The sequence below is a fragment of the Centrocercus urophasianus genome, unplaced genomic scaffold, assembly GCF_019232065.1.
Source record: "Centrocercus urophasianus isolate 14NV4802_14NV808 unplaced genomic scaffold, USGS_Curo_1.0 seq_13, whole genome shotgun sequence".
Taxonomy (NCBI): domain Eukaryota; kingdom Metazoa; phylum Chordata; class Aves; order Galliformes; family Phasianidae; genus Centrocercus; species Centrocercus urophasianus.
In genome coordinates this window covers 25,084,115-25,111,850 of record NW_024884475.1, presented here as the reverse complement: position 1 = coordinate 25,111,850, position 27,736 = coordinate 25,084,115, and the positions used below count along the sequence as shown (strand labels likewise).

The 27,736-nt window shown below is 41.5% G+C and overlaps 1 protein-coding gene across 1 annotated transcript; it reads left to right on the top strand.

Annotated features, from left to right (window-relative positions):
- Positions 1–27,736, top strand: KDR (kinase insert domain receptor). Its single transcript, XM_042812351.1, has 30 exons — positions 1–91; positions 1,155–1,254; positions 1,683–1,879; positions 2,305–2,429; positions 2,742–2,910; positions 3,919–4,058; positions 4,229–4,397; positions 5,803–5,914; positions 6,009–6,172; positions 6,963–7,119; positions 8,321–8,441; positions 8,985–9,093; positions 9,823–10,167; positions 11,124–11,270; positions 11,428–11,559; positions 12,814–12,920; positions 13,319–13,454; positions 13,717–13,821; positions 14,606–14,719; positions 15,690–15,778; positions 17,330–17,486; positions 18,884–18,984; positions 20,313–20,435; positions 20,566–20,677; positions 21,064–21,163; positions 21,278–21,383; positions 22,347–22,498; positions 24,843–24,939; positions 25,049–25,137; positions 25,926–27,736. Exons 1-30 carry the CDS (start codon positions 40–42, stop codon positions 26,143–26,145), a joined length of 4,047 nt encoding a protein of 1,348 aa, XP_042668285.1. The 5' UTR covers positions 1–39; the 3' UTR covers positions 26,146–27,736.

The window sequence follows — 27,736 nt, the reverse complement described above, 5'->3', positions numbered from 1 at the left end:
TACGGTGTGGCGCGGCTCGGCTCGGCTTCGCGCTCCGGGATGGAGCTGGGGTCGCTGCGGGTGCTGACGGTGCTGCTGTGCCTAACTCCCGGTAAGCCGTCGGGGAGCCGTCGGGCAGCCGTCGGGCAGCCGTCGGGGAGCCGTCGGGCAGGGCTGTGCTCGGGTCCGGATGCGGCACCGGCGCAGTCCCGGTGAGCGGGTGGCGGTCCCCGGTTTCCTGAGGGCTGTCGGGGCAGGCAGAGCGGCTCGGTGCGGCATCACCTCCTGCTCGCTGGGATCCTGCCGCTTCCCAGAGCTGAGCAGAGCTTAGCTGAAGAAAAGCCGTCATCAGTCAGCCCGTGAGGATGCCGGCGGCTGCAGCACGGGATACCCCGGGGTTCCCCGGGAAATAGCGGGATAAAGGGGGAAAGCTCCACTCCGGTCTCGTTGTCTCGTTACTCGCCCCATCTAACTGCGCTGTGCCGGCCGGGCTGGGTGCTCGCCGTGATGCGGAGCTTCTCGCGGCACTACGGAGTGCTTGGCAGATGGGAAGGCTCTGCCCATGCCCTTCACCTGCCTAAGAGCAGCGCTGGCACCGGCATGTGTCCCTCGGACAGGTGGTCGGGGCGAGCTGCTAGCAGCGGGTTTGTCTCACACTGCTTGGGAAGAAAGGGGAAAGCAGTATAAAGAAAAGTGATGCTGAGCTCCTGGGATCTGAGATTTGTGCCAAAATGTGTAAAGTAGTTTTTCACATAATTCATTGATCAACAGTATCAAAGAGTATGAGCGTATTCAGTTTATTATGAGAGAAGCTTGTAATCCCTTTCCCCAGGGAGTGAGGTCATCAGATGTAGGTTCACTTTATTTCAATGTTCCACATCCTCTTGTTAGACCTTGAAGTTGGCAGCACAAGGAAACAGGAACTCCACCCTGGCCGGCTGAATTGTCGTGCTCTGCAGCCAGCTCCTGACCATCTGCCTGGCTTTCCTGTTATGACAGAGTTTTTGACCTTTCTGTGATGTGTGAAAAGTCATTATTTACCTTTCACTGTTAAGTAGATGATGTGAAGGTGTCTGCTTAAAGCATAGCACATATTCCTTCCTACAATGCTGTTCTGGTCGAGTAGCATTTCTTTTTGTTATTGTATTTGTCTGAGGGATGTTTTTTTATATCAGTTTTTGCAGGTTTGTTTATTTCTATGGATCAGCCAACCCTTAGCATCCAAAAAAGTGTTCTCACCATAACCACAAATGACACTCTGAACATTACTTGCAGGTAAGGGCCAATCTGTACATTCGTTTTGATAGGGGTGATTTATGCAGTGAGTTTTTGGACAGAGTTTCAGGTGGTTCTGTCTCTCTCCCAGTAGTGCTCATTTCCCCCCTTTCCTTTGCACCCGTCATCTGATTTTTCCCTGGCAAAGTTTTGAAACAATCTCTAAACTTGCAGCAAGGAAAGACTGCTGAAGAAAAGCACATCAGCAGGGCAGCCAAAGCAAAGCAGGCGTAGGATGGCGTGGGAGGGAGCTGGGTGCTCTGTGACAGATTCGGTGCAACTTTGTTCTCAAGTAGCTTCCTTTGGGATACAAGCAACATGTCAATTTATGTGAATTTATCCTGATGCTTCATAAGGTGGGATGAAAGCAGTTCTCTAGGGATCCTGCAGAGATTAGCACTTACCCCTTTTGAATGTTTGCCTTCCAGTGGTCAGAGAGCCGTGTTCTGGTCCTGGCCCAATAACCAGAGCAGTGCTGAGAAGCGCCTTGCTGTGACGGGCTGCAATGATGGCCCTTTCTGCAAGACCCTCACCCTCCTCAGAGTCATAGGCAATGACACCGGGGACTACAGGTGCCTTTATGGAGATAGCCAGGCAGCTACAACCATTTATGTCTACGTTCAAGGTAAGTTCTCATGTGGCTTGTTTTATAAGCTCATTTTTTGACTGATTCCAAAAAGGGTGCTGCCATTGGGGGAGCTAGCGTTGCATGTCACTGCTTTCAACTGGTATTTCCTGTAATACTTATGCAAGAAAAGTCACACTGGGGTAAATCAGATTTGTGTCGGCACGCAGACTGTGGTGGCAGGAAGCTGTTCTCCAAAGTGTGTACTGCTGTCGATAAATGTTTTGAGAATAATGATACTGTCAACCTGGGGGGCTGTCAAAACATGTTCTTCCTTTTTAGTCTCATCGCTTAAGTGTTTAACCAAGTAGAAAAGAACAAAACTGACTTGAGATAAAATAAATAGGGAAAGATAATTTAAAAAAAAGTTTCCTTGGTAATCACACGACTAATTGTATCCTCTTACCAACTGAATATTCTTCTAGATTACCGATCTCCATTTGTGACTTCAGTTGGTGATCAGCTTGGCATTGTGTATATCACTAAGAATAAAACTGTGGTAGTACCATGCCTTGGAACTGTGTCAAATCTCAATGTATCTCTACATGCGGTAAGGAAAAAGCTTGTTATTATTTTGAGAGTTAATTGAAATCACTGTGATGTAAATATTTTGCATGAGGTATAAATGTGTTTCTTGAAAACATCCCTTGTTGGGAACTTTGCAGCCTGTCGTGAGTGCTGTGATTGTGTGTCACCATGGTCCTGTGCTTTGGAAGTGTGGGGTGATTGCCCACAAAGGGAGAAGTGCCTGAGCTGAGATGCTAAAACTGGCTTCTGGCTGATATGGAAGATGTTGCACTTGAAAATTCAAAGTTGTTTGCTTTTGAAACCTGACGATGCATTTTGTCACTATTTCAAACAGAAATATCCAGAAAAGGTATTTGTTCCTGATGGTAAATCAATTTCGTGGGATAATAAAAAAGGCTTCACTATACCCAGTCATCTAATCAACTATGCAGGCATGGTCTTCTGCGAAGCTAAAATAGATGATGAGAGCTACCAGTCTGTGATATACATAGTCGCAGTTGTAGGTAAGCCCAAGTTTTTTCTGTATAGCTGATGTTATTTTGCTTCTACAGCATGCTGACACAATTATATTTGGTTGGGCCGTAGGTTACTCAATACTGACGATGTAGCTAATGCAAAATGGATGTTGTGATTAGCATTACTTTTCTGTTAAATACAATGTATTGTGTTCTTTCTAGTTGATCACTGGGTTAAAGGCTTCTATTTTTAGTTTAATATAGATGCCAGGCATTTTTCTTCCCAACAATGCAAGCCTTTCTTCCCCACATCACTCCCTTCTGTACTTAATTTTCTTATCTAGGATCCAAGTCATTGTTGAAGGGAACTAGAGGCAGGCACCCATCAGCAGCAGATGGAAAGAAATTGCTCTGAGGTGTACTGAGGGAATGGGGGATTGGAAGGTCGTATGAGGAGTTGGGTTGTCTTGTCTCACTTCAGGCTGACATCCTCACAAGGGAATTTTTGCTCTCTTGGTCTATGCTGTTAGTTGTTCAGCAAAGTCCAGAAATGCTGTAGCGCTGTGTTGGGCAGCAGGATTTGCCCTTGTGCTGTTATAATGTGATGGCTACTCATCAAATTTCTTCTCTCCTCATTTGGAGCTGTTCCCTTTCCATGCTGAGATGCAGGACATAGGTGCTCAGATTTAGTGCTGTGTTTGTGGGGGCTGCCTGGCTTCTAGCCACCTGGGGGTGAGTGGACCTCACTTGCCACTCCCTGGAAAAGACCACGTAGGTCACCATCTCCTGCTTGCACCCAACACCCGGGAGGATCTGAACAAGCACATACATCCTGTTGTGACACCGTCTTACATGGTTCTCACGTCACATGTGGGAAATGCTTGGGACTAGCAGATCCCCTTCCCTCCAGGCTCCTTTGCACGCTAGTCATCATACTATGCTGGAGCACTGAGATGCCTCTTTGTAGCAGTGGGTTTGGTGGGAGTTTTCATGAATTCAGCTGGGAAAGTTGGTACCGAGTGCTGTAACCCAATGTGTGCCTTTTTCTTCCTCCAGGTTATCGGATTTATGATCTAACAATGAACCCACACTACCAAGTTGAGCTGGCAGTAGGAGAAAAACTAGTTCTCAATTGTACTGTAAGGACAGAGCTGAACGTGGGAATTGATTTTAAGTGGGACTACCCTTCCATCAAGGTAAAATCATATTAACTGAAAGGTGCAGCAGAATTTAGTTTTGTTACAGTGTTACTCTGCATTTAGGAATGTTCACAAGACAGCTGATAATACAGAAAGAAAATGCTTGTATTTATGGGTGTGAGGAAGAATAAATTAAAATTCCCAAACACTTGTCTCTTCTATTGCAGGAAAAGCGTGCAACCATAAGAGATTTAAAAACCACTGCAGGAGAAATAAAGACGTTTGTAAGCACTCTTACCATTGACAGTGTGAACTTAAGTGACAAAGGTCGATACACGTGTGCAGCATCCAGTGGTCGCATGAACATGAAGAACAGCAGCTACTTCATAATCCATGGTACAGCATCTTCCACTTCAGTTCTGTTGGTTGTTCTGGCTTTGGGGTGGGTAAATGGGACACAGGAGGCATCATGGTAATGAACTGAATGATGGAAAAGAACCAAAGTGCAGCTGCAGCTGCTCTCTTGCACCCATTACCATGTTCTTGAGTAGTTTTGTACCACAAGCTTATCTGTTTTTAAAGAATAATTAATTGTTACTGAAAGCTGTAAAATCCCATAGGAAAATGGATACTTAACTAAGGTAAACCCCTCGTGCTCTTCTGTGTAGGATCTCAAGGTCCTACAAAGCTGGCTTTGCACAGATGATGTTGTGTAAGAGCTACCTGTTCTCATGCCAGGTGAATGTAAGCGAGGTTCTGGTGGCTCTGTAGGACAAGATTCTAGGTCAGCTTAAATGAAGCTAGGCAAAGAAAACTTTTGGCTTCCAAGTTACAAGGAACTGAATCAAACTGGTCTGGTCATACAGATACAATGCAAATGAAACAACTTTGACTACCTGTATAGATAAGTATGAGGCCACATTCTTACAGCCTTTTTTTCAAGCCCCTCTTGAGCACAGCCATAGTGACTCCACTGGCTTACTTCTAGAAAAAAAAGAAATTGCCAGCATGAGAATGGCCCTTTTTTATCACTCAGTCAAACAAAGGACTTTGTATCTCAAAGGAGGCTGGTTTTCCTGTATTGTTTTCAGAGGCCATACAAATATATAAACATTCAAAATTACTCTGTAGCATAGTGCTTCAAGATACTCTTAACTTTCTCTTAGATTTTTTCTATTTCTCTTGAGGAGCCAAAACCGGATCATTTGTGATTCTGAGCACAGTAGATACCAAATTGATAAAGTCTTAGCCAAGAAGCTTGTTGCTGTTTTAGTCTGAATGCAAATTTAAAGTACTAAAGCATATCATAGTATTCTGCAACTGCAGAGTTTCAAGTAGATAAATTCAGCTTCTTCTCAAGTGTGTAATGATGACATTGTAGTTTTAAACACTCTTTTTTCCTAGAATGAGTCCGTCAAGCCAGTTTTACACTATATATATAGAAATACTGAGAAGGCTAAAAAGGGGATGCTATGCAGCTGAGCACTGCCCAGAATTGCTCCTTTTGCAACATCACAGTGGCTCAATAGACCACGGGGTCTGAACGTTGGCATGCTGAGGTCCCTTTGGTCTCTGCTTCTCCAAGCTCCCTGGGAGGAAACCGGTCAATTCCTCTGTGCAAGGGAAAGGACTTGGTTTTTATGCTTCTTCAGAATTTAGAGATTACTGTGCTTTTACAGTGCCTTCCTGTCACCAGCCTCTGGTGATCTGGAGTTAGATGTTAACCCAAGCAGAGACCACTGACAACTTTTGCCTCTGCAGAAAAACCTCTGTATTTTTTATCTTTTTTTTTTTTTTGCAGAAAGTCCTTTTATTCATCTAGAGAAAATGGAGAATGTAGTTGAGATGAAGTTGGGAGATACAGTCAGTATTCCTGTGAAGTTTAAAGGATATCCTTCTCCTGAGGCAAAATGGTAAGAATCTGGACAAAACAAGTTTGAAAAGCTGAGCTATGATTGGTTGAGGCAAATCTCTAAAGTATTCAGAGCACTGTGTTTTTTTCTGTAGGTACAAAAATGGAAAAGTCATGAATGCAAATCATACAATTAAGCTTGGCTACACATTAGTAATCACTGAAGCAACTGAGAAGGATGCTGGGAATTACACTGTTGTCCTTACGAACCCTACCAACAAGATGCAGAGGAGGCATACATTCACCCTGCTTGTGAATGGTAAGTGATGTGCAGGGATTCCACCCTGCCATGTGTAGACATCATGTGTTACTGTTCTTCGGATTAATTTTACATCTGAGCTATGAAGCCTTAAACAGGGGTGGGGGCTTAGATCAGAGCACTTTATGCTTAGCTGGGGTGATGCAAGGCTGGGCTGTCTCTCTTGGGCCCTGCCCTAGGATGTTCTGGTAGAGGCTCCTGTTGTTGTTGTGGTGCTGCATGGTGGGTGTGTTTTTGTTTTCTGCGTATTATTTCTTTGCCTGTGTGTCCTGTCCTTTTCCTGTCCTCCTTGCTCCCCGGTGCCTCCCCCACTCCGCTCCATCCTGACCCTGGTCTGCCTCGCCCATCCTTCCTCCTCTATGCCAGCTGTCCCTCATCTTCTGCCCTGCCCTGCACAGCCGCCCTCCTCCTCTTCCTCCCCTCTGCTTCCCAGGAAACAGCCTTTCTCCTGTGCTTTGAAAACAGCAGGTCTTGGAAAGGGCAGCGAGGTTAAATTCTGGAGTGTAACAAACATTTAATAGCTGGGGATAGGGGCAGGACCTCAAGGGCTACCTTCTAAACATGAGCGTAGTGAAGGGAGATCTCAATGGAGATAATGAGCATTGCATCTTGAGATCCTGATCCTCAAGGCATTGGGCAGGTTCAACACTTTCCAGTGCATATTGTTCCTTGGAGATGCTCTGCACTCAGATGTCCCCAGCTTCTATAGGGACAAAGTGATATGGGGTATGTGTGCAGAGTGCCATTGGGAAGCCTTGAGGGAGGTGTAATTTCTTGCTCTCTCCTCCAGTACCCCCCCAGATTGGTGAGAACGCGCTGATGGCCCCTGTTGACTCCTACAAGTATGGCTCAACGCAGGCACTCACCTGCACCATCTATGCCGTCCCACCGCCTGCCGCTGTCCTGTGGTATTGGCAGCTGGAGGAGGAGTGCACCTTCAGCCCCCAGTGAGTAGCAGTGGTGGGGCCGGATGCTCATCGTGGTGTTGCTTTGTGTCTGGGCTTTGAGGTGAGCTCAGCTGAGCTGGGCTGGTGGTTTGGGGCCTCGCTATGCTATGCGTGCTGGACAGAGAGTGGTGGACGCTGAAGGGTTCCACTCTAGGATTTGGTTTTGCTCCCTCTTAAGTCATGAGAGAGCTTCTGCTGATGGCACCTGTAGGCCTCAAAATGACTTCAGTTGCCAACAAACAAGATTGTTGTACTCAGTAGGCACTCAGGCTCTGCTGACTCATGGGCAGGGAGTTGAGAGACAAGGGCCACCTGTGGTGAGGAGCTGTCAATGCTGGCTTGTTACCTTCAAGCCTTCCTCAAGGGTATCTTGACCCATGATGGGTTTCAAATACAGCTATTTTTGTGCCCCCCACCCCTGTCAGCTCTCCCATTGGGCTCAGTCCCAAACACAGGAAACTTGCTGTTTATGCTAATTGCAGACCTTTGTGGTTGTTGTTTTTTTCTCCTTATGCTCAAGTGCTGAGTGTGACAGTGCACTTTATCTGTGTGAAAGTGTATCTCAAAGGAAGTGCACTGATTGATGTTGGGGAAAGATAGAGAGAGTGCCTGACTGAGATTCACGCAGCTTCCCTTATCTGGGCCTGCCACAAGCCCAGATTTCCTTTAAAAAAAAAAAAAAAAAGTCAAGGAAAAAAAAAAAAAGCATTCTTCTTTCCTGTTGTTGTTTTTAAAGTGATTTCCACAAGTTTCTTCCTTTGGTGCCTGGTTGCTTCCTACACAATGGCCACTGTCCTCAAGAAATTCTTGTAGGGAGTTCAGTGATTTCTATGTCTCTCTGTCTTCCTTTGAACTAAATTAACTCGAATCTTGCATTTATGAATGGAGGTTTGTTCCCAGAATAGCCACTTCCCTCCAAGCATCCTGATGGAGCTGACACAGGCAGATTAATTAGGGAATTCACCTTTCAGCTTGGGGGCTTGTTATTTTACAAAGCACAAAGGTTTCAGAAGGTTATGGGGTTCAATTTAATAGAAATATTTCAAGAAACATACTTTTTCCCTCTGAAATGTAGGCTGTAGCCAATGATCCATGTGGTTTGTTGATTGGCATCTTCATGTTACAGAGAAAACAGAAAAACACACTAGGAAGGGGCTAATGTTTCCTGTGAGCTAATACATCTCTTTTCTTCTTGTTTCAGAAAAGTTCGCCTGGGAGCCAGTCCATATGCATGCAGAAAATGGAAAGTGATCTCAGAGAGAAAGGGTGGGAATCAGGTTGAAATCAAACAGCGAGTTGTTACTATTGCTGGGAAAACAAAGGTGAGCAGATTTTTTTTTCTGTTGGTTGGGAATGACTAGCCCTGCTCAGCAGTCCACATATCAGAAGTATATCACTAGAGATGAGAGTCTTAACCTAGTGTTAAACTGGAGGATCTGGTCTCTTGTCATATAAACTCCTATTGAAGCTAATAGGTAGAGATGGACACTTATGTCTTTAGACAATCTCCCCAAAGTGAGTCTTCATTGTGAAGCTTGCTTACATTTCATTACTTCTCTTTTAGGGGTATGAATTAGGTGAGTTAATTTTGTCAGTTAACAAAGAAAAGCTAGGAAAACTGAAGAGCAGAAAAGCAGCGGGTCCGGTATTTATGGGCATGAACACCGTAGCCTGCTTTTTGTTGTTTTCTTTTATCTGATTGTCATGCACTTATGCATGTGAAATCAGTAAGGGACCGAATAGCCACTATGCTATGGAGGGTGTTTCAGTTTGCATAGCAATTTGCTGAGCTGTTGTGGTGGTCAGACTCACGCAGGAACCTTAACACTGATGTGGTATGAAATTTCTTGTTTGTTCTCTTGTAGACTGTGAGCACCCTTGTGATTCAAGCAGCAAATGTATCTGCTTTGTACAGATGCATGGCTACTAACAGAGCTGGATCAAGTGAAAGAGTTATCTCCTTTCACGTGACCAGTAAGTATATCTTTCTGAGGAGTCATGTTAAATTAATGTTATTTTGTATTTCTCACTACTTAGATGCGCTTCTGCACTATTATCTGATTCCTGTCTTTCACAAATCCTTTAATCTTACTGAAGGTTTTCCTAAAGCGGTTTTTAAAGTCACCAACTAACTTCAACCAAGACATTAGTTTTGCTGGCGTCAGCGGACTGGGTCCCATGAAAATAATACAAAGTGGGCACTAATATCCAGAGAGGGATTGCTGCTGGCTTTTTGCAGTCTTTTGGAAGAGTTAGAGAGAAATTTGTGTAGTTTCACAAAAGGAGTAATATAATATCATATTACAAAAGCTAAGGCAAAAATTTTCAAAACTGATGGCAAAGAGCTTCTGTCTTTTTGAAAATTTGTTCCCATATTCATGTGAAATAATATTTAAATCCATATCAAAAAAGAAGCTATAAGATAATGCTAAGAATCATCATTGCTTGCCAGAAGTTTCTGTAGGAAGAGGAACTGTATTAATTAGACAAGCCTGTCTTTAATCCATATAAATACATTGCTTTTAATGAGATTGTGCTCCTTACCTAAGTGATTAATTGATTTTTCAGTGATTGTTCATTTATTTAATAATAGACAAGATGAGGATAATGCTATGTTTGTAAAAAGGCTTTTCAAGTTCATTTGACAACAAAATATACAACCTGATAGGAATTTATTTCCTTTTTATTTTTCTTAATGTGCAGGAGGTCTTGAAATTAATCTCCAGCCTCGGAATCAACTGACAGAGAAGGATAACACGTCCTTACAGTGCACAGCTGATAAATTCACATTTGAGAAGCTATCGTGGTACAAACTCAGTGCTCACGCCTCACAGACACCCTTTGGAGGGCTGCCCATGCCCGTTTGCAAGAACCTTGATGCTCTTCAGAAGCTGAATGCAACTATTTCAAATACCAATGGTGAAAATGTCACCTTAGAACTCATCCTCCGTAACATCTCCCTCCAGGATGGAGGTGACTATGTTTGCATTGCTCAGGACAAAAAGGCTAAAACACAGCACTGCCTGGTGAAGCACCTCACTGTTCAAGGTATGGATCTCTTGCTGTGAGCTACGATGAGGGGCTGCAGAAGAAAACAACTCCAAGAGCACAAGGTTTTGGTGTCTGCCTGCCTTGTATATGTGCGTTCAATTTATTAAGTAGATTTAGACTATCTGTTGTAAACAAAGGGCATGTTAGTTGGAGATGCTGATATCTGCTGAATGCAGGTCTGAGTCTTATCCAGATAGAAAGGACTGACCACTTCATCTGTACAAGTGAGGAAAACACTGACTGTAGCACTGAGCTCTTGCAAGGTGATAAATTTTGCTTTTGCACAAATGATGACATGTATTTAGATTAATAACTTCTCAGTTTTACTTTTCCCAACACTTTTTTCTCTACAGTTATAAATGCCTGTGTGTATTTATGGCATTAGTGCTATTGCATTTTGTCACTGAATCTTGGGTCGGAAGTAGCGTCTATAATTTAAAACTGTCATGAAATAGCACTGGAATTCAGGTGCAAGCAATAAAAGCTTGTAATCAATTAGCTTTTCACACAAATAATGATGACTTTGTTTCAGGGCCTAGATGTCTGGTCTCATTAAGCAACTGTGGCGTTGATTCAGGAAAATACCTACATATGTTTATTGGCTGTCTTAAATGAATGCCTGATGGACAGACAATGTCAGCATTCTCATAATGAGCCAGACACAGAAGTGGGAGGGAAGCAATTTCTCACCTATCCCTCTTTGCATTGCAGCCCAAGTAGTTACAAATTAAATGATCTAAAGCTGCTAAAATTTTCTTAGATACTATGATCGTTTTGCATCATGTGGAAGATTAACTATGATTTTAATTTGAACTCTGCAGCTATTGATTTTATTGAAAAAATTGAGACTTCATTTCTAAGTCAAATATGTAGAGCATCATCAACAGCTGTTTCTGTAAAAATAGATGCTTTTTTAAACTTTCATTGACCTAATCTTGTTTCCATACCAACAGAGCCCATGGCACCCACACTTGTGGGAAATTTGGAAAATCAAACAACAAACATTGGTGAAACCATAGAAGTGTCATGCACAGTAAATGGCATTCCTCCTCCAAACATCACATGGTTTAAAAATAGTGAAATGCTTTTTGAAGATTCAGGTGAGGAACTTTTCTTTTGTTACGGATTTTCTGTCACTCAGGAGCTTTGATTCCTAGGGTTAACTGTTAATTTTCATTTCAGAAAGCTTCATTTTGCGTTGTTATCACAAACCAACATAAAAACAACCAAATTAAGTATGATCTTTTTTTTTTCTAGGTATTGTTTTGAAAGATGGAAACAAAACACTAACAATACGTAGGGTGAGGAAAGAAGATGGTGGGCTGTACACCTGCCTTGCCTGCAATGTTCTTGGATGCAAAAAAGCAGAGGCTTTTTTTTCAGTGCAAGGTCAGTATCTGTTTATTTTCAGTCTGTGCATGAACTTGTTATGATCACTGAAATAGGAAAAAGGGTGAAGTCTTTGTGCACTCTATTGTGTCAGCTGTCCCATTTCACTGATAGGAACAGATAGTGTTTTTGGATTAGAAAACTCCAGGCTTCGTCCACCAAGATCTGAAAGTGTTTGTGAGGCCCATTTCTCATTTGCATCAGTCCTACTGTAGCCCACCAAAATGCAGCTTGCAATAGGAAATAACAAAACCTAACAAGAGGTTAGTCTCCAGTTTGAGTAACTGGATCTATGATGGACTTTGCACCAAGGGTTAGGATTCTGCAAGTAGAAAACTTCAAGTAAAAAACTCATTGTTTTTGATACTGGTATATTTATGAAAAGTAGTTACTGAATAATTCACTAATCTCTGTCTTATAAGTTAGGATGATTGTCTTCCTATTACGTTAAGGTAATTAAAGCACTATCCTGTATTTTCATAGCTCTCGTTAGGATATTAAGATGAATTAAGGGCAATAACATTTATGTGGGATGTTATCTGCAGTTGTTAATTTCAGCTGAGTTGGTAAATGTAGCTGGGGCATGATTTAAAGGTCTGTAAAAGTTGGAAATCTGTGTATTGCATACTGTTTCTCTTCAAGTAATGTACAGTGCAGTTGGGATTATGAGGTGAAGTGTGCTACTGTGTAGGAAAATGAGTGTGGTGCAAGGCGTGACACACAAGACCATGATGTGTGGAATGAGTGCTGAAGAAAAGAGAGCTACTGCTGTACATAATCAGATATTCAAGTATTGTTATAAGTCCTCATTTTCATGTGTTGCTGTAAAACCTCATTTTTTATGACCCAGCTGAAGCATGTCTAGAGACAAGAGGGAGAGTGCTCCGTAGGTCATTCTCAGTACTTTATTTACTTTTTCTTAACACATAATTTTTCATTCGGGGTATTCTGAAACAACCATTTATTTTTAAAATATGAAGTTTTGCTTTATATTGGTTGCTAAATATCCAGATTCTGCCCATGGAACAAAGCTGGTGCTAAGAAATTGTGTGGCGTTTAAAACCACTCTGAAATAAGCATAATATTCTAACATTAAACCCAAGCTTTTTGTTTCATTTTGCTTTCGTTCCCTTGCTCCATGTTGTGCTTTTAAAATGAACCTTTAGAACAAGAACCTCCATTCTGTGATTTAATGAATGAACAAAACCAATACACTTCCAGCTATCACTCAGATATTCATTTATTTCTTCCCAGGCGCTGAAGAGAAAACAAATCTGGAGCTCATTATCCTTGTTGGCACTGCAGTCATTGCCATGTTCTTCTGGTTGCTTCTTGTAATCATCCTTCGGACCGTTAAGCGGGTAATGAAAAAATTCTTGTACTGTCCTATCAGCACTGGTCTTGCATGACAAATGAAAGCTGACTTGAATCCTTTTGTGTTGTTTCTTTCCATTGTTCTTAAATCAACAGACACATTTTTTTCTCTCCATGCTGTAACATTCTTGCCTGGAACTGAGGGCACAGAAATTTGTTTTTAATTGAACAGGCCTTCATGAGAAAAAAAGTTCTTCAGCTGTTTTTGTTTATTAAAAAAAAAAAGTGCAGTAATTAATGATGATCAAACTCCCAATGACACTGTGTAGGGGAATGGTAGCCAGGCATTTCTGGGAAACAGCAAAACGCTTCAGAGTGACAAACTGGTACTTTGCACATCTCCACCAAAAAACCTATGCATTTAACAACTAATGCCATTTTCCAGGCCAATGGAGGTGACATGAAGACTGGGTACTTGTCAATCATCATGGATCCTGATGAAGTGCCCATAGATGAGCACTGCGAGCGGCTTCCATATGATGCCAGCAAGTGGGAGTTTCCCAGAGACCGACTGAAACTAGGTGTGTTTTCCCTGCACTGGCCATTATGTGACCCTGCAGCCAGCCCTGCTCCAGGAATGGCTTCAGAGTGGGTGGTGGGACTGCCCTGATGCACAGCCAGCAGGAGCAGGGAGCGCTCCAGGGTCCCATAGGATATAATACAGCCTCTCCCCACTGTCAGTCCTCTGTTAATTTCTCATTTACAAGTTCAGTTTGCCATTTATTCTGTGTCTTTTGACCACTGTACCAGGGAAATGAATCAGTCTGTTCTTCTCACTTCAAGGTAAACCTCTTGGGCGTGGAGCTTTTGGCCAAGTCATAGAAGCTGATGCCTTTGGGATTGACAAAACTGCTACCTGCAGAACTGTGGCAGTCAAAATGCTTAAAGGTAAAAAAGATGACTAAGACTTCACCTTGAATGCTGAATATATGGATATTGCCAATCCTGTAACAGCAGGGATGGAAATGAACCAAAAACAGTCAAAGCATTCATATCAATAATGTATTAAAATTTATCTTATCAATTGGTGTAAAATACCTTTACTTCATCAATAATTGGAGTAATGCAACTGTGGTTTTCTAGCCATTGCTTTTTAGACTTACCCACATTAATAAGATAAACTTGCACCAGCAAGCAATTTTCAAACGTCCTTATTTGACTGGGTGGCTTTCTGCAGACTTCAGACATGTTCCAAAATTGGGGAGAAGTTTTGGGAAGCTGGGACAACAAAATAGGATGCAGGGAATTCAGGGGCTGTATCCCACCCTCTGCTGTGATAGAGGTGGATGGGAAAGCTGACAGGCTTGTGACAGTACAGTGTGAGCAGTTGCACAGTTTCTAGCTCTGGTCAGCTGTATGGGCTGGCTGCTAGGGTCAAATGGCAGAGTACAGGTTGTTCAAAAGCTATGTGGGGAAAAAAAGGTATTTGACAATATATGTTTGTGTCTCTGGTCTAATATGCTGTCCTTGGCAAATTTTGTTCAAAAGCAAAGCAAAACCAACCTTGTAATGCATATGGCTAGTTTCCATCAATGTCCTACAGCAAAGCTGATCCAGGATGCCAGCCAACAAGACTTCTCACTAAATGGGCTAGAAAAATAATGGTAGAGAAGATAGAGGAGAGGAGAGCCTTTCTGTTATGCTCCTGACTTGCATTGTTTTACCTCTGCAGAGGGTGCAACCCACAGTGAGCACAGAGCACTTATGTCTGAGTTGAAGATCCTCATTCACATTGGTCATCATCTCAATGTCGTCAATTTACTTGGAGCCTGCACAAAGCCAGGAGGTGAGTAACTTCTCAGTGAGTGGGAAAGTACTAACAAAACCCCTATTTCTGCCATTTCTACTGCCGAGAATGTTGAGTTTCAAAATTCAGGTTTGAAGAAATTACCTTTTTTTTAAAAAAAAATTCCTGGTAAATGTAGCAGATCCAGAGATGGGATAAGAGCTCAAAGCCTTCTGTAGTATGTACAGCTCCATCCCTTATTCATTTTTGCAAAGCCTTCAACACCCCTGTTCTCTCACTTCACTTTTCAGTACCTCATATCCACTTCCACAGTGGATGCTTTGCATATAATGGGCTCTGGTTCTAAGTCTAATAGGAGATTTCACAAGTTGGTCTTATTCTTTCCACTGGCTACAGTGTAACTGCAAGTAATGGCTTCCCTGCTTGGCTTTGGACAGGGAGTGGGTGCATCTGTGTGTGAGTGGGAGGGGAGATTGCATTTTGAAGTCCAGCTCTGGGTGGATGAACCTATTTGACTTTATAATCTAGGACAGATGTTTCATTTAGCAAATTCAGCAGTGAATGCTAATTTGGAAGAAATTCAGTGCGGAGTAGGTTGGTAATAATTTTTCAGGAAAGCTGAACTGTTGACTTACTGTGTGATTAGAATTTAATTTGCAAAGTTCTGTGAAAAAGTGCAGTAGTTGAAGGAAACATGATACATAAATATTTCTTTCTTTGTTTATCAAATAACAAAATTGATATGTGCAATATTTGGAACTTAGGGTGAAAATCTGTCATTGAAATAAATGCTTATATGAGCATAAATTACCACATTTTGATTGTAGATTAAAGCATCTATATTTGAAATTGAGTTTCTGATTTAAGTTGTTAGAACTTGAACTACCTAGACAAAAACTAGATGATCATAAATGCCTCTTCCTACCTAAACCCTGCTATGATTCTGTGATTATATGATTCTATAATATATAATATATAATTCCAAGTAATTGCTTTGTATGTTATGCAGGTCCACTCATGGTGATTGTGGAATACTGCAAGTTTGGAAACCTCTCAGCATATCTACGGAGCAAGAGGGGTGAATTTGTCCCATACAAGGTGCAGTATAATGGTCTATTTGGTGTTTTTTCTCCATACACAATTTTTCTGTTTCTTGGGGAGAATGTCATGGCAGTTCTTGTGGATGCTGGCTATTCAGTGCTTCTCATGGGAATGAGAGATGACAAAGACATCAGAGGTCATCTGGTCTTTCCCCTGGCCCCTGAAATGTTGCTATTTTGTTATTGTTAGCTTGAAATGTGCAAAGGAACTGGGCTTCCAGTATTTCCCTTGGCAGATTGTTCTACACTTGGCTGTATCTGTCAGGAAGTTTTTTTCTGATTATCAGCCTGAATTTTTTCCTTTCTTAGTTAGGCTCCAGACCACCTTAAATAACTGCACTCCCTGCTTAGTATATATATCCATCACATCCATAGATATCTTTTATCGCGTAATCCTTTCCACTTTCCCCTTGCCTCATTGCTGAGCCAGATTACCCATATTTTGTGCTGTTAATCATGTCGTATAAATGATATATCCCTTGAGTTTTTGCTGAGGTTTTCACCTCCCAAATCATTTGGAAAGGAGAACTCTCATCGCAACACTTCATATTTGCATCCTGCTTTAAAGGAGAGGGAGGACGGAGGTTGGCATTTTCAAGGTCATTTCTGGACACCTTTGCAAGGAAGTCTGATGCAGGATCCATCCACTCTGAGAGTCAGATGCCAGCTGAACAGCATGGCTGTAGATGTCCAGTACTGAAGAGCATGTCTGGGACTCTAAACTTTTTCAACCGCAGCCAAGAGAAAGGCCGCTCAGTGCTCTGCAGCACTGATAGACGCGTTCTTCAGCCTTCTTGCAGCGCTGTGTTTAGATCAGAGCTCCTTTAATCTGTTTGTCAGTTCTGCAGAGGGTTATTTTTCTTCATCCTTGGAGTCATTGTTTACTATTTCATATTGGCAAAGGCAGCTTGCTGTATCCTTTTGCGAGGTAAAAAAGATAAATATCTAAGGGAACTTGAGGAAAGAGGCAAGGTTTCGCAAGAGTGATGACCCTTGCTCACCAAAGTGATGGGGATAGGAATCAGCAACAAGAAAATGCAGCACTGCCATGGGAGCAAAGTAACCAGACCGAACCAGACTGAGAAAACGGAACTGTAGTGGAGGAAGACAGCAGGAGTGGATCTTATCCAGGGTAATTTGATGGGTCTGTGGAAGAAGGTAATAAATCAGATTTTGAGGGCAGCTAGGGTTTTGGCATGGGTGTAGAAGCTTAGTCAAAGGGCCTTTGCAGCAACAGAAATTAATGCAATAGAGATGCTCTATAGTTTGTGCGGAGATTCAGCAGCACATTTGCTTTGTGATTTGTGGGGACCAGGGACTTGGTAGGAGGCTGTGAAAACCAGATTCCTGAGACCTGTAAGAGCAGGTTTTCTCTAAACAGTGTAGAGGTGGCAGTGAGGGGCAGCTGGGAGGCCATGGGAGCAGGCCACTGTGGTGCTGTGAGGGGATACTCATGACGTGCACTATAGAGAACTTTGTTGCCTGTCCTGGTGAAGTTTCTGATATACTTTCTGTTTCTGATTTCTCACTCTTTCTCTGTCCTTTCTAGACTAAAAGTGCCAGGTTTCGGCAAGGTAAGGAGAACTACATTGGAGACGTCTCCACGGACCTGAAGCAACGGTTGGACAGCATCACGAGCAGCCAGAGCTCCGCAAGCTCCGGGTTTGTGGAAGAGCGGTCCCTGAGCGATGTGGAAGAAGAGGACGGTAGGATATGTCTTCTTCTAGTTTTGGAACAGCTCTCATTGGTAGAGGCTGATAAGGGGTATCAGAGACGGGGTGTTTTCCAAAAATCCCTCAAAGCTGTTTGCAAAATATTTCTTGGATGACCAAAGTTGTTGAGCTGTGGATCATTGTAGTTCAACATCTCAGACCCCTCAGCCCATTCCCATTCCAGGATAGAAAAGAAGCATTTTTACTGCACTGCGTTCTGAACATCTGCCTGTTTAGTATCCCAGTGTCTTCAGAAAAAATCAAGGGACACAACCTCCAAAGGCAGCATAGAGAGGATGCGCCTGAAAACTAAATGAATTTCCTCAATGTTTACCCTGAAGTTAAATACCATGAAAAACCATCTGCTTTGGTGCTTATTCACAGAGAAGTTGGTTTGCCTTCCCTGGTGCAGGTGGTCCACCAGGAACAGGAAACCTAAATTTTCCGCTCATTCAAAGCCTCCCTTGGTTATACATACTCTCTGCAACAGCTTCACATTTACCATGTTCTCCTTTGGTAGCAATAGTACAGAACGCTCAGTGCTGCCCAAATGTTTCAGAGAGCACTGACTTCAGCAAGTAGTGGGATCAGACCGCTCAGGAGGGAAGCCATAGCTCAACTGTTTGTGTCTCAACTGATACTGAAAATCATGTAATGCAAAGTCTGCACTTCATTATGCATTTCTGCACCATTTTGGACCTTTTCAGACATCTCTGGAGTGACCACTAACTTTATGAGCTGAAGTGTTGTAGAAGTGTCTAGGCCTAAAGAAGGCCTTGAGATGAGGGTTTTAGCCAGCAAGTTGTAGTTTGTGGCAGGTTTCTTCTAAAAATTTAGAGCTCTACAAGGAACTTGAAATATTTCTATCAGCAGGAGCTAAGTGCTGAGGTATCTTCGTTAGATACTTAATTATGTTATTTCTCAGGGTCACTAGAAATGAGGTTAGGTTTCTTCTACCTGAAATTAGCAGTGCTTTTTGCCAAACTTGAGTCTTTTCCCCTGTATATATTACTCCCCCATAAGGACTAGGTGGGGCTTCTCATCGGTTTCCAAAGTCATCTGCTGAAACCATAGCAGGCCTTTCCTGTCCTAGGAGTTAGTGAGCTAGAATTTTTGGTATTGTTTCTTTTGTGATTTTTTTCACAAATCTTTCTACTGGTGAGAACTCTGCAAGTAAGCAAGGAAGTCTGGGGTAAAACTCATCATCTAAAAGTTAAATTTGCACAGGTCTGGTTTGGTTGCTAGTGTTGATTATACAGCCAAAAAAGAAGGGCTTGATTTGCTCTTTCAGTTTACAGTGACATGAAATTAAGATGAACATTTACCTACAAAGCATTCATGGGTAAATTAGTGACAAAGGGCATGCTTGACTGTTGTCTGATTCTTTGCAGCTGGTTCTGAAGACCTTTGCAAGAACCCTTTGACCATGGAGGACCTCATCTGTTATAGCTTCCAGGTGGCGAGAGGAATGGAGTTCTTGGCTTCACGCAAAGTAAGGAACTTCTCAGGAAGAATGGCATGTTATTTATTTGACTGTAGGAAATAGTGCTGTAGGTCTGTAGAAGGAAACAGCGTGTTCATCTTTGGACTGGCAGTCATCCACAACATTTTCTTTTTGCCCTAAGAGATATCCAAATCATAAATATTACGAAGTGAAACAGCCCATATGTTTATTGACACAAATGTTAGTGACCTGTGTAAGGTTTGTGGGTCACTGAGTCATAGAAGAATGATTAAGTACTTGGTGGAAGGAAACTGGCATATGAGGATGACTGAAGGAATTAAAGACAAATCCCTGGAAAACGGCTCTAAGCTAAAGATCTTGCTCTGAGGAAGTTGCTTGTGATTTGTGCATTAGGACTGGAAGGACAGTGCCAGGAGAGAGGATGCTCATCTATGAAAATTTGTGGATGTCTCTTTGATGAGTCTCTTAGCAAACAATGCCCTGGGGACTAAAAGCACCTCAATTGCACTTTAGCTTTATATAAGTCCATCTCTTTGATTTGATCCTAAATAAATATAGTGCATGTTTCAAAGGATACAAATGCCAGTAAGAGTGAGGAATTGATTTCAGTGTTATAGAAACAAAGTTACTTAGAAATGAGGAAAGGAAATAGAAGAAGGGAATGTAACACTGCTCTAGGTGTGCAATGCAGACATCAGAGCCTTTTCTACAAAAAGTTTTTTATATACTTTTATACATCCTGGTTGGTACGTATATGTAAAATTATGCCTTTCCTCAATCTGTATTTCTAGTCCATTCTAAAAGCAAATCTGCAGTCACTTGCAGAACATAGCTTTTTTTGTTTTTAGCTATCGAGGCTTGAATTTTAAAGTCCTTGGGTTCTTGGTTAAGTTCTCATTCTGCATAGGTAAAAACACAGACTTTTCTTTCTCCAAGCATGTTAGTTTGTGTTGGAATCAAATTGGCATTTTAGAATAGTGTGTTTTTCAGAGAGAGAATGGAATATAGAGATTTTAGTGAACTTCAGAAAATCTAAAGATAATCAGATCTGAACCTGCTTTGTGTCAGCTTCTTGGGATAAATAATTAGATAACTTCAAAGGACCTCTTTGCGTAGTGGATAAACAGATGCATGTTTGGACTTGGAAATACAAGTATTCCTGAGCCAAATCAGTTGTGACCATCAAAAAAGCACTTTAAATCAGTAACTGTTAATGCTGAGGTTTCTTTTTCTTGAGAGGTTTTAAGAATTATCTGCCCTTTGAGGGTAGGAGAGCACATATGTGAAAGAGATCAGCCCCACGGTCAGAGCAGTGACAACAGGCAGCGCTTGAAGTTGTTTACTTCTCTTTGCAGTGCATCCACAGGGACCTGGCTGCTCGTAATATCCTCTTGTCAGACAATAACGTGGTCAAAATCTGTGATTTTGGCTTGGCTCGAGACATCTACAAAGACCCAGATTACGTCAGAAAAGGAGATGTAAGTTTCAGACTCTCTATTTGAGAGAGAGTTAATGTGAAGTCAGAACTCAAACCCTTAAATAGGTGTTTAGAAAATCAGTTTTTAATGAGCAGTGATGTATATATGTTTTTAAATTAAATGTTTTCAGGCTAGGCTACCACTAAAATGGATGGCACCAGAAACCATTTTTGACAGAGTATATACCATTCAGAGCGATGTATGGTCATTCGGAGTTCTGCTGTGGGAAATATTTTCATTAGGTGAGTCACTTTAATTTCATTGACCATCTTAAAATCTACACAACAGTCTGTTGAAGAAAATAGTCAAAATGTTCTTGGATTCCCTTCAGTATTTTTTACTTCTTGAAGATTTCCTGTTTATTTTCTCCTTCAAAGCGAAATAATCAAATTTCTTTAAAATGCAAATGTTAACATGGACTTAAATGCATCTTCTTGTGATTTCAGTATGTGATTATGTGCCTCATTTACTCATTCACTTGCTTCTGCCATTGTAAATATAATTTGTTTGCACATCCAAATGTACTGAACTACCTTATTAACTCAGGCCACAATGAATTATATATTAGAAAATTAATTCCAGAAATTAAGAATCTAATGCATTAAAATTACCATTGCTCTCATTTTAGGTGCATCACCATACCCTGGAGTGAAAATTGATGAGGAATTTTGCAGAAGACTGAAGGAAGGAACAAGAATGAGAGCACCAGACTATACAACACCGGAAATGTAAGAAACCATAATTTCAGCTGCCAGAGTTATCCCACAGTAATAGCTGGTGTTTAAGAAAGTAGTAGGTTCTGTTTTCTTTATGCTGGTATTTCACTGGGCTTGTCCTTCTAGGTACCAAACTATGTTGGATTGCTGGCATGGAGATCCTAAGCAGAGACCAACATTTTCAGAGCTGGTGGAGCACTTGGGGAATTTACTGCAAGCCAATGTCCGTCAGGTATGTGAAATTTTTTAAACTTACTAAAATTACTAAAACTACCAACCAAACCCATCTGTCTCACTAGCTACCATAAAATGCCATGGATGAGTACTAGAGCTGCGGGAGAACCCATTCTTCCACTTCTCCTAGCCAGCAGCTGGAACAACTGGCAGAGAAAAATGATTGAGTAGAGGGAAAAGATCACTGAAATCAGTCAAGATGACCGAAATGCACATTGCCTGGCCAGCAAGGGTTTCTCATGTTGCCACTGGTATTGCTACTTTGCTGTTGTGTATGTGTCACGTAATAATTCAAAAGAAATGAATGAAAAACAAATTAGAAAAGAGTTGTAATCTATTAAAGGACTTCTTATGGGACTATAAATGGATATACAGTACCAAAGAATGCATAGTCTCATTTTCACATTTAAGAGCAGAAATTTAAGCAAATAGAAGAAAATTTTAAAAATGTTAGCCTATTTATTCATATCAGTTGAGATGCTGAAGTAAATATATACATATATAGAAAAGTTACTGTTTTTGCAATCTGTATTTCATTCCTTTTTTGTTTACTTCTTATGCATAATTTAGTCCTTATATGCTGTAGTCCAATCTCATCTTCAATTTAAGGTTGGTTTTTTTTTCAGATTCATGCACTTCATGTTATTGGGATTCAAAAATTACTAAAAATTATGTTTTTAATTTCAAAGATATCAAGAAAAAATTCTATTTACACATATTTTGTAGTACATCATATAAACTTCTCATTTTTTTAATAAGAAACAACTTGGCAGTAGATCTTTACATTTTCTTTTTTTTTTTTTTTAGTGTATCTGCTCCTACAGAGGCAATATAATTCTCACAATTCAATAAAAGAGCCAACATATCTCTCCTGGTCTGATGCATTCTCCATGTATGTGTGTGAAACTGTGTTTCTCTGTAGCATTTTTCATTTTTGTATTTTTTTCACTGCATTCTACAGGATGGTAAAGACTACGTTGTCCTTCCTTTGTCAGTATCACTGAATATGGAAGAGGATTCGGGCCTCTCTCTCCCAACTTCACCTGCTTCCTGTAAGGAGGAAGAGGAAGTCTGTGATCCTAAATTCCACTATGACAACACAGCAGGAATTAGGTATTTTATATGATCGACATCCTACTGGGCCTCGGGGCAGTTTTTGTTCATGCTGGGGGCAGGGAAAATGAAAGGAAGAGACTTCAGCTGCTCTGGTCCATATTTAACCTCCTCCATAGGGATATAAATGAATCTGTAGAGTTTCAGTAGGCCAAACCTGTTTCTTACTTCCCCCAAATGCTAATGATAGATCTTTAGATTTCATTCTCATTCAAAAAAAAAAAAAAAAAAAAAAGCAAGAGTATTGAAGAGCATTGTTAGTTTTTAAGAAATAGAACAAAGTTGTACTGACCCAAATCAGGTGTGCTCAAGCTCTGGTATTGCAGCACCCTCAAATATGAACAGTAATAGATCTACTACTAAGACTTGTTGGACTGGATGATCTTTTTCAACCTTGGCTGGAATCCTGCTTGGCCTGAATCCTCCTGAATTGGAATGTTGGTAAATAGCTCATGAACTGAGAGCTAAGGGGAACGTGAGGCAAACAGTATTGTCACTGGGATTATTGTCACTGCTTACGTCTGTTGTGCTGCAGGAGCATCCACAGTAGACCTGTAGAGATAGTTGATCGATAGTTGAGAGAGATGACATAGCAGGGGTTAGTCCCCCAGTAATGAATTTATAGTAATTATAAAAGCACTTAAGTGGGGGCTTATGCTGGATCTTGTGAGAACTTTGGGCATGGGGCCTTTGTGGAGGTTTCATTCCATAGTATGTAAGGGAGAATGTCATTTTCTCATCAAATGCTGCTTAAGAGCAAATGGAGCAGCTTAGATTCTGAATGTCCTGGGGTGCTTGCTGCAGTGTAGGAAGAAAGAGGGCAGGACATGGATCCAACCATCAGTGGAGAGAAGGACTCTGCTGGCAGGTTTCATGTGGTTTCCTCAAGGTGCTGTCTGAGCCCCTCTTCCTCACTGTTTGTGTTACACTCATCAAAGACAGACAGGGTTCCCAGTAACCTGGGGTACTGCAGGATCACATTTCTGTGTGGTCCTGGAAAAAACTAGGTAGTCACAGTGCATTTCATACCTCAGCTGAACTGAGGATCCTAGAGCTGAACCCTAAGCCCTATTTTTAAATAGTGTTGCACTCCAAAATACAAACTTTTAAAATACCTGAATTGTGATTTAACACTGAAAATGTTACACTTATTTTCCACTTCTGACACTTCTTACATGGCTGTTCCTGGTGCCTACTTATTGTTATGAACAGATGTAAAATCTCTCCATCAAACTTTTGAAGAGACTTATCATCTCTTTTTCTACAGTGTGACAGAATTAATGAGAAAGCACTTGTGGAAACTGTGCTAGGAGAAGCAAAATGGGGAACATAAGACTTGTATTGAGTCTTTGTTCTTCTGTTATTTGAAAAAGAATTTTGTAGACATGGCTCTTACTGTTCACACAGTAGAGAAGATTGATCTGTTCAATAATGTCTCTTTCCACAAAAATAGTAGCTTTGAGTAGCAAACTTCGAATCAAAGCTGGAGGAGGAGAGGCAAGCATAGGGAAAATCGAGAATATTGAAGAATACTTGAAGCAAATTAAAATCGACAGGAGACTGGCAGGACTTGACGTAACTAAAGTCAAAGTTGGGAAATGGGATGAGTATTGCTTCCACCTTTGCAAGGTATATGCAGATTTCTATTCTCAATCCATAGTGCCCAGAGTGTTTTTTTCTCCATAAGCTGTTAGGAACATAAATTGGAGCTATTTAACTGAGACAGCATTCATTTTATTCCAGATTCACTTAGAGAGAAGGCTGTTGTGTTTGCTTTATTAGTACTTCCATGAAACTGCAGTTTTTCTATTTGTTATTTTTTGGTCCGTATTTTTTATGGACGTCATCCTGACCAGAGGTCTTCTTTTGGAGAAGAGCCTTCAGGAGAGATGCAGCCCTGCCTTAGCCGATCCCCATGGTTTAAGGGCGTCAGTCTGCTGAGTCTGCTGTTGTTGTCCTGAGTCCAGGCAGGGGTCCCAGAAGTTCAACCCAAAGAAAGAGACACATGTCTTTGTTCCAGGCTCCTCTGTTTATTATACTTCTGAGCAAAGCTTGCAGGAAGTGAAGCCCTCCAGAGTAACTGAGGAAAGGAGCTGTTTTCTCAAATCTGTTTCTTAGAATTTGTTCAGAGATCAAGGTTGTCAGGAGCAGAAGGTCAGAAACTTGTCACTTGTTAGGCAGTTTGTCCTTTTCAATAAATGGATATTTTGAGGTTTGCAAAACATGTTTTGACAAAAGGATTAATTTCTCTGTAGAGAGATAAAAGGATTCTGATATCACTGTGCTGTTTTCAGCCAAGTTGTGGATAGTGGACACAAAGTGATTGTTTTTGTTTTCTTTTCAGTCAGTACCGACAAGGTAGCAAAAGAAAAAGCCGACCTGTGAGTGTGAAAACTTTTGAAGATATCCCATTGGTAACCACTGTAAAAGTTGTTCAGGAGGTGAGACTGTCTGCTCTTTGCATGTCTTTTCCTTTTATTGAGAAGTGTGTTTATTTTTAAAATTTTTTTAAACCCCTTTCCATTTAATGCATTTTCACCATTTTTACAGGAAAACCAGACAGACAGTGGGATGGTTCTTGCATCTGAAGAGCTGAAGACACTGGAAGAGCAAGATAAACAAGTCAAAATACCCTTCAGGTAAGGTTCAGGTTGCAAATAGGATTGAATAAGAATTTTTTCTTGCAGTAATTCAGAGCACTGATAGGTTTGTAGATTTTATTAAAATACAAAATTTTTCTTACTGTTTTTTTTAAAACCACACAAATAAAAGTTGTTTATTCTATGTCTGGTCATCTGCTTTTGGTACCAAGAGAGGGAAGATAGCACAACATAGAAGGGACTTGTATTTACCAGCTGCAAAAGCATCAACCACCCCTTGAAGGAACTGAGCCAGTACACACAACTGGGATGACAAAGAGCTTTTATTTTTGTTATTCTTTCTTTCTTTCTTCTGAAACCAGCTCTCAAGTTTTCAGGATGTACCTGGGTGTATTTTCAGAGCATTGTACAGGGATTCGATTGTGCAGTTCACAGGAAATACAGTGGCATTCATCTGACTTATGCTTTCTGAGAGCTTCTCAGAGGAATTATTTTGTATAAACAAAGGTGTATAGCAGTTACAACTGCACTGTGGCTGTATTGTACAAAACATATCAAAGTTTTGTCTCATCTACAGTTGCAATCCAACTCCCTACTATCATAAAATTAAATATTTTTCATTCATTAGGGTTAGTTAGGACATATAAAAAGATCTCTCCTTATAATCAAACACACGTTTAAAAGGGCTTAAAGCCAGTTTTGTTGAATTGACTGTTTTGCTTTTATTGTTGCTGTGATGTGAAGCAGTTGCCCACAGGAGTCACCCACTTGTCCTCCGGAAGACATATCTGTTTCTCTCTGACTTGACCTATCTGGTATTTTTGCAGCACACTAGCCCCCAGCAAGAGCAATGAGTCCGTCATGTCCGAGGCATCCAACCAGACAAGTGGCTACCAGTCGGGGTACCACTCAGACGACATGGACACCATGGTCTGTTCCAGTGAGGACACTGAACTTTTGTGTGCCCAGGAGGCCTCCCCTGTGTTGCCTCGTGCGCACGGCCTGGCATATGACAGCCCTGCACCTATGGCGTCCCCACCACTCTAAGCCAAAACAGGTGGCTCCAGATCCCCTGGGATGTGCCTTCCTTGCCTTGGCTGGTGGTATTCACATTTGGTGTGTACAGAGACTGCGGCCGTGGGCCTAGGGAAAGACATTTATTTTTTCAGGAAGAAGATACAGAAGCATCTTGCAGCCCAAAGGCAGTGCCAGGCTGTGGGGTGCTATCCTCCAGAGACACTTGTGGCTGAGGACACGAAGCTGTGGTTGTGGTGTGTGGGTGCAGTGCCAACTCTATGGCAGAAGCAGCGTGATGGCTTTTAGGGCCTTGGTGACAGGCTGAGCCCAACACGGACAGTGGCATGGCGTTCAGCTCAACTGTTTGTAATTGTACGAAATAAAGACACAGCCTTGCTCTCTTGTTTTTCCCGGCTGGACTCCAGGAAGGAAACAGCACAGCGCTGGCTTCTTGTTTCTCAGAGTTATCCTGTGCCTGCACCTCCGCAAACAAAAAAGGGAACCTCCAGCTCAAGGCTCTGACACTCACCAATAGCCTAAGGCTAAACATAGGCTGGGCTAAATATAGGTGGGGGAGGTGATCTCTATCCTTTGTGGAGAAAGATGTTGCTGTACTAAACCTCGTGATCTCCATTTCCTTGGTGAAGATGTACTTGTTGAGATTAATGAGGAGGAGCAGTGTGATGATGGAACACGGGGTGCATGGGGCACATCTACCATGGTGATGTCTCTGCCCACACCCTCCCCAGCACCCTCAGCCCTTGACAGGCACTTGATCACCTGTGAGCTAGTCAGGAGTGCTGCAGAAAATTCCCCTCTGAACTGCCCCTGGGGCAGAGGTAGAGAGGGAGGGTTAATTTACATTGGGACCATAGACAGCCCTGTGGTCTTGATGGGTTATCCAAAAGGCACTCTGCCTTCTCTTCTCATCCCTCTTCCCCAGGTATAAGTCACATCTGTCATTGACAAACTAAAAGTTTGTTTACACCAGCAGAGATTGTGATTTATGTAGTCTTGGGAATTTGTGACTGGTTTCATGGCAGCTCCAATCTTCTCCAAATGGTGAGATTGTAGATGTTGGACAATTTCTTACTGTGCTCTTGTAGTCCCAGAGCTCTACTGATAGACACAATGCAGACTTTTAAAATGTAAAGCTATTTCTACTGAGTTCTTTTTTGTATTTTTATACTGTTGGGTTGTTTTGTTTGTTTGTTCTTACTATTAAGTCAGATGCTGGGAACCATGAATATAAGGCATATACAGTATTTATAGCCTCCTTATGTAGAAATAAATGTAATATATTAAAATATAAATATATATATTATATAATGGATATTGTACTATTCACATTTTATATCAGTGTTCTGTAGCCTTATGAGGGTCACAACATTTTTAATAGATAAAACTTTTCATTTCATTATAAGAGACTAGAAACTTAGAGGGGAGGGGTTATAAGGTAAATCTTTTCTGTATTTACTTATATCCTATCTACTGACAGGGAAACTTATCAAGTGCTAGTTATTGTAAGTGCTACTTAACAAATCTAGATATTTCTACCATTGTACAGTTCCATGAGCATTTCTGAGGGTATCTATAGTAAAGAAACTTCAGTAATTTTTAA

Bases quoted from the DNA above. Each gene is read 5' to 3' on its own strand.
- KDR (XM_042812351.1), top strand. From the start codon at position 40: ATGGAGCTGGGGTCGCTGCGGGTGCTGACGGTGCTGCTGTGCCTAACT. The intron at 2,430-2,741 runs GTAAGGAAAAAG...TATTTCAAACAG, and splicing joins TCAATGTATCTCTACATGCG to AAATATCCAGAAAAGGTATT. The intron at 7,120-8,320 runs GTGAGTAGCAGT...TTCTTGTTTCAG, and splicing joins GAGTGCACCTTCAGCCCCCA to AAAAGTTCGCCTGGGAGCCA.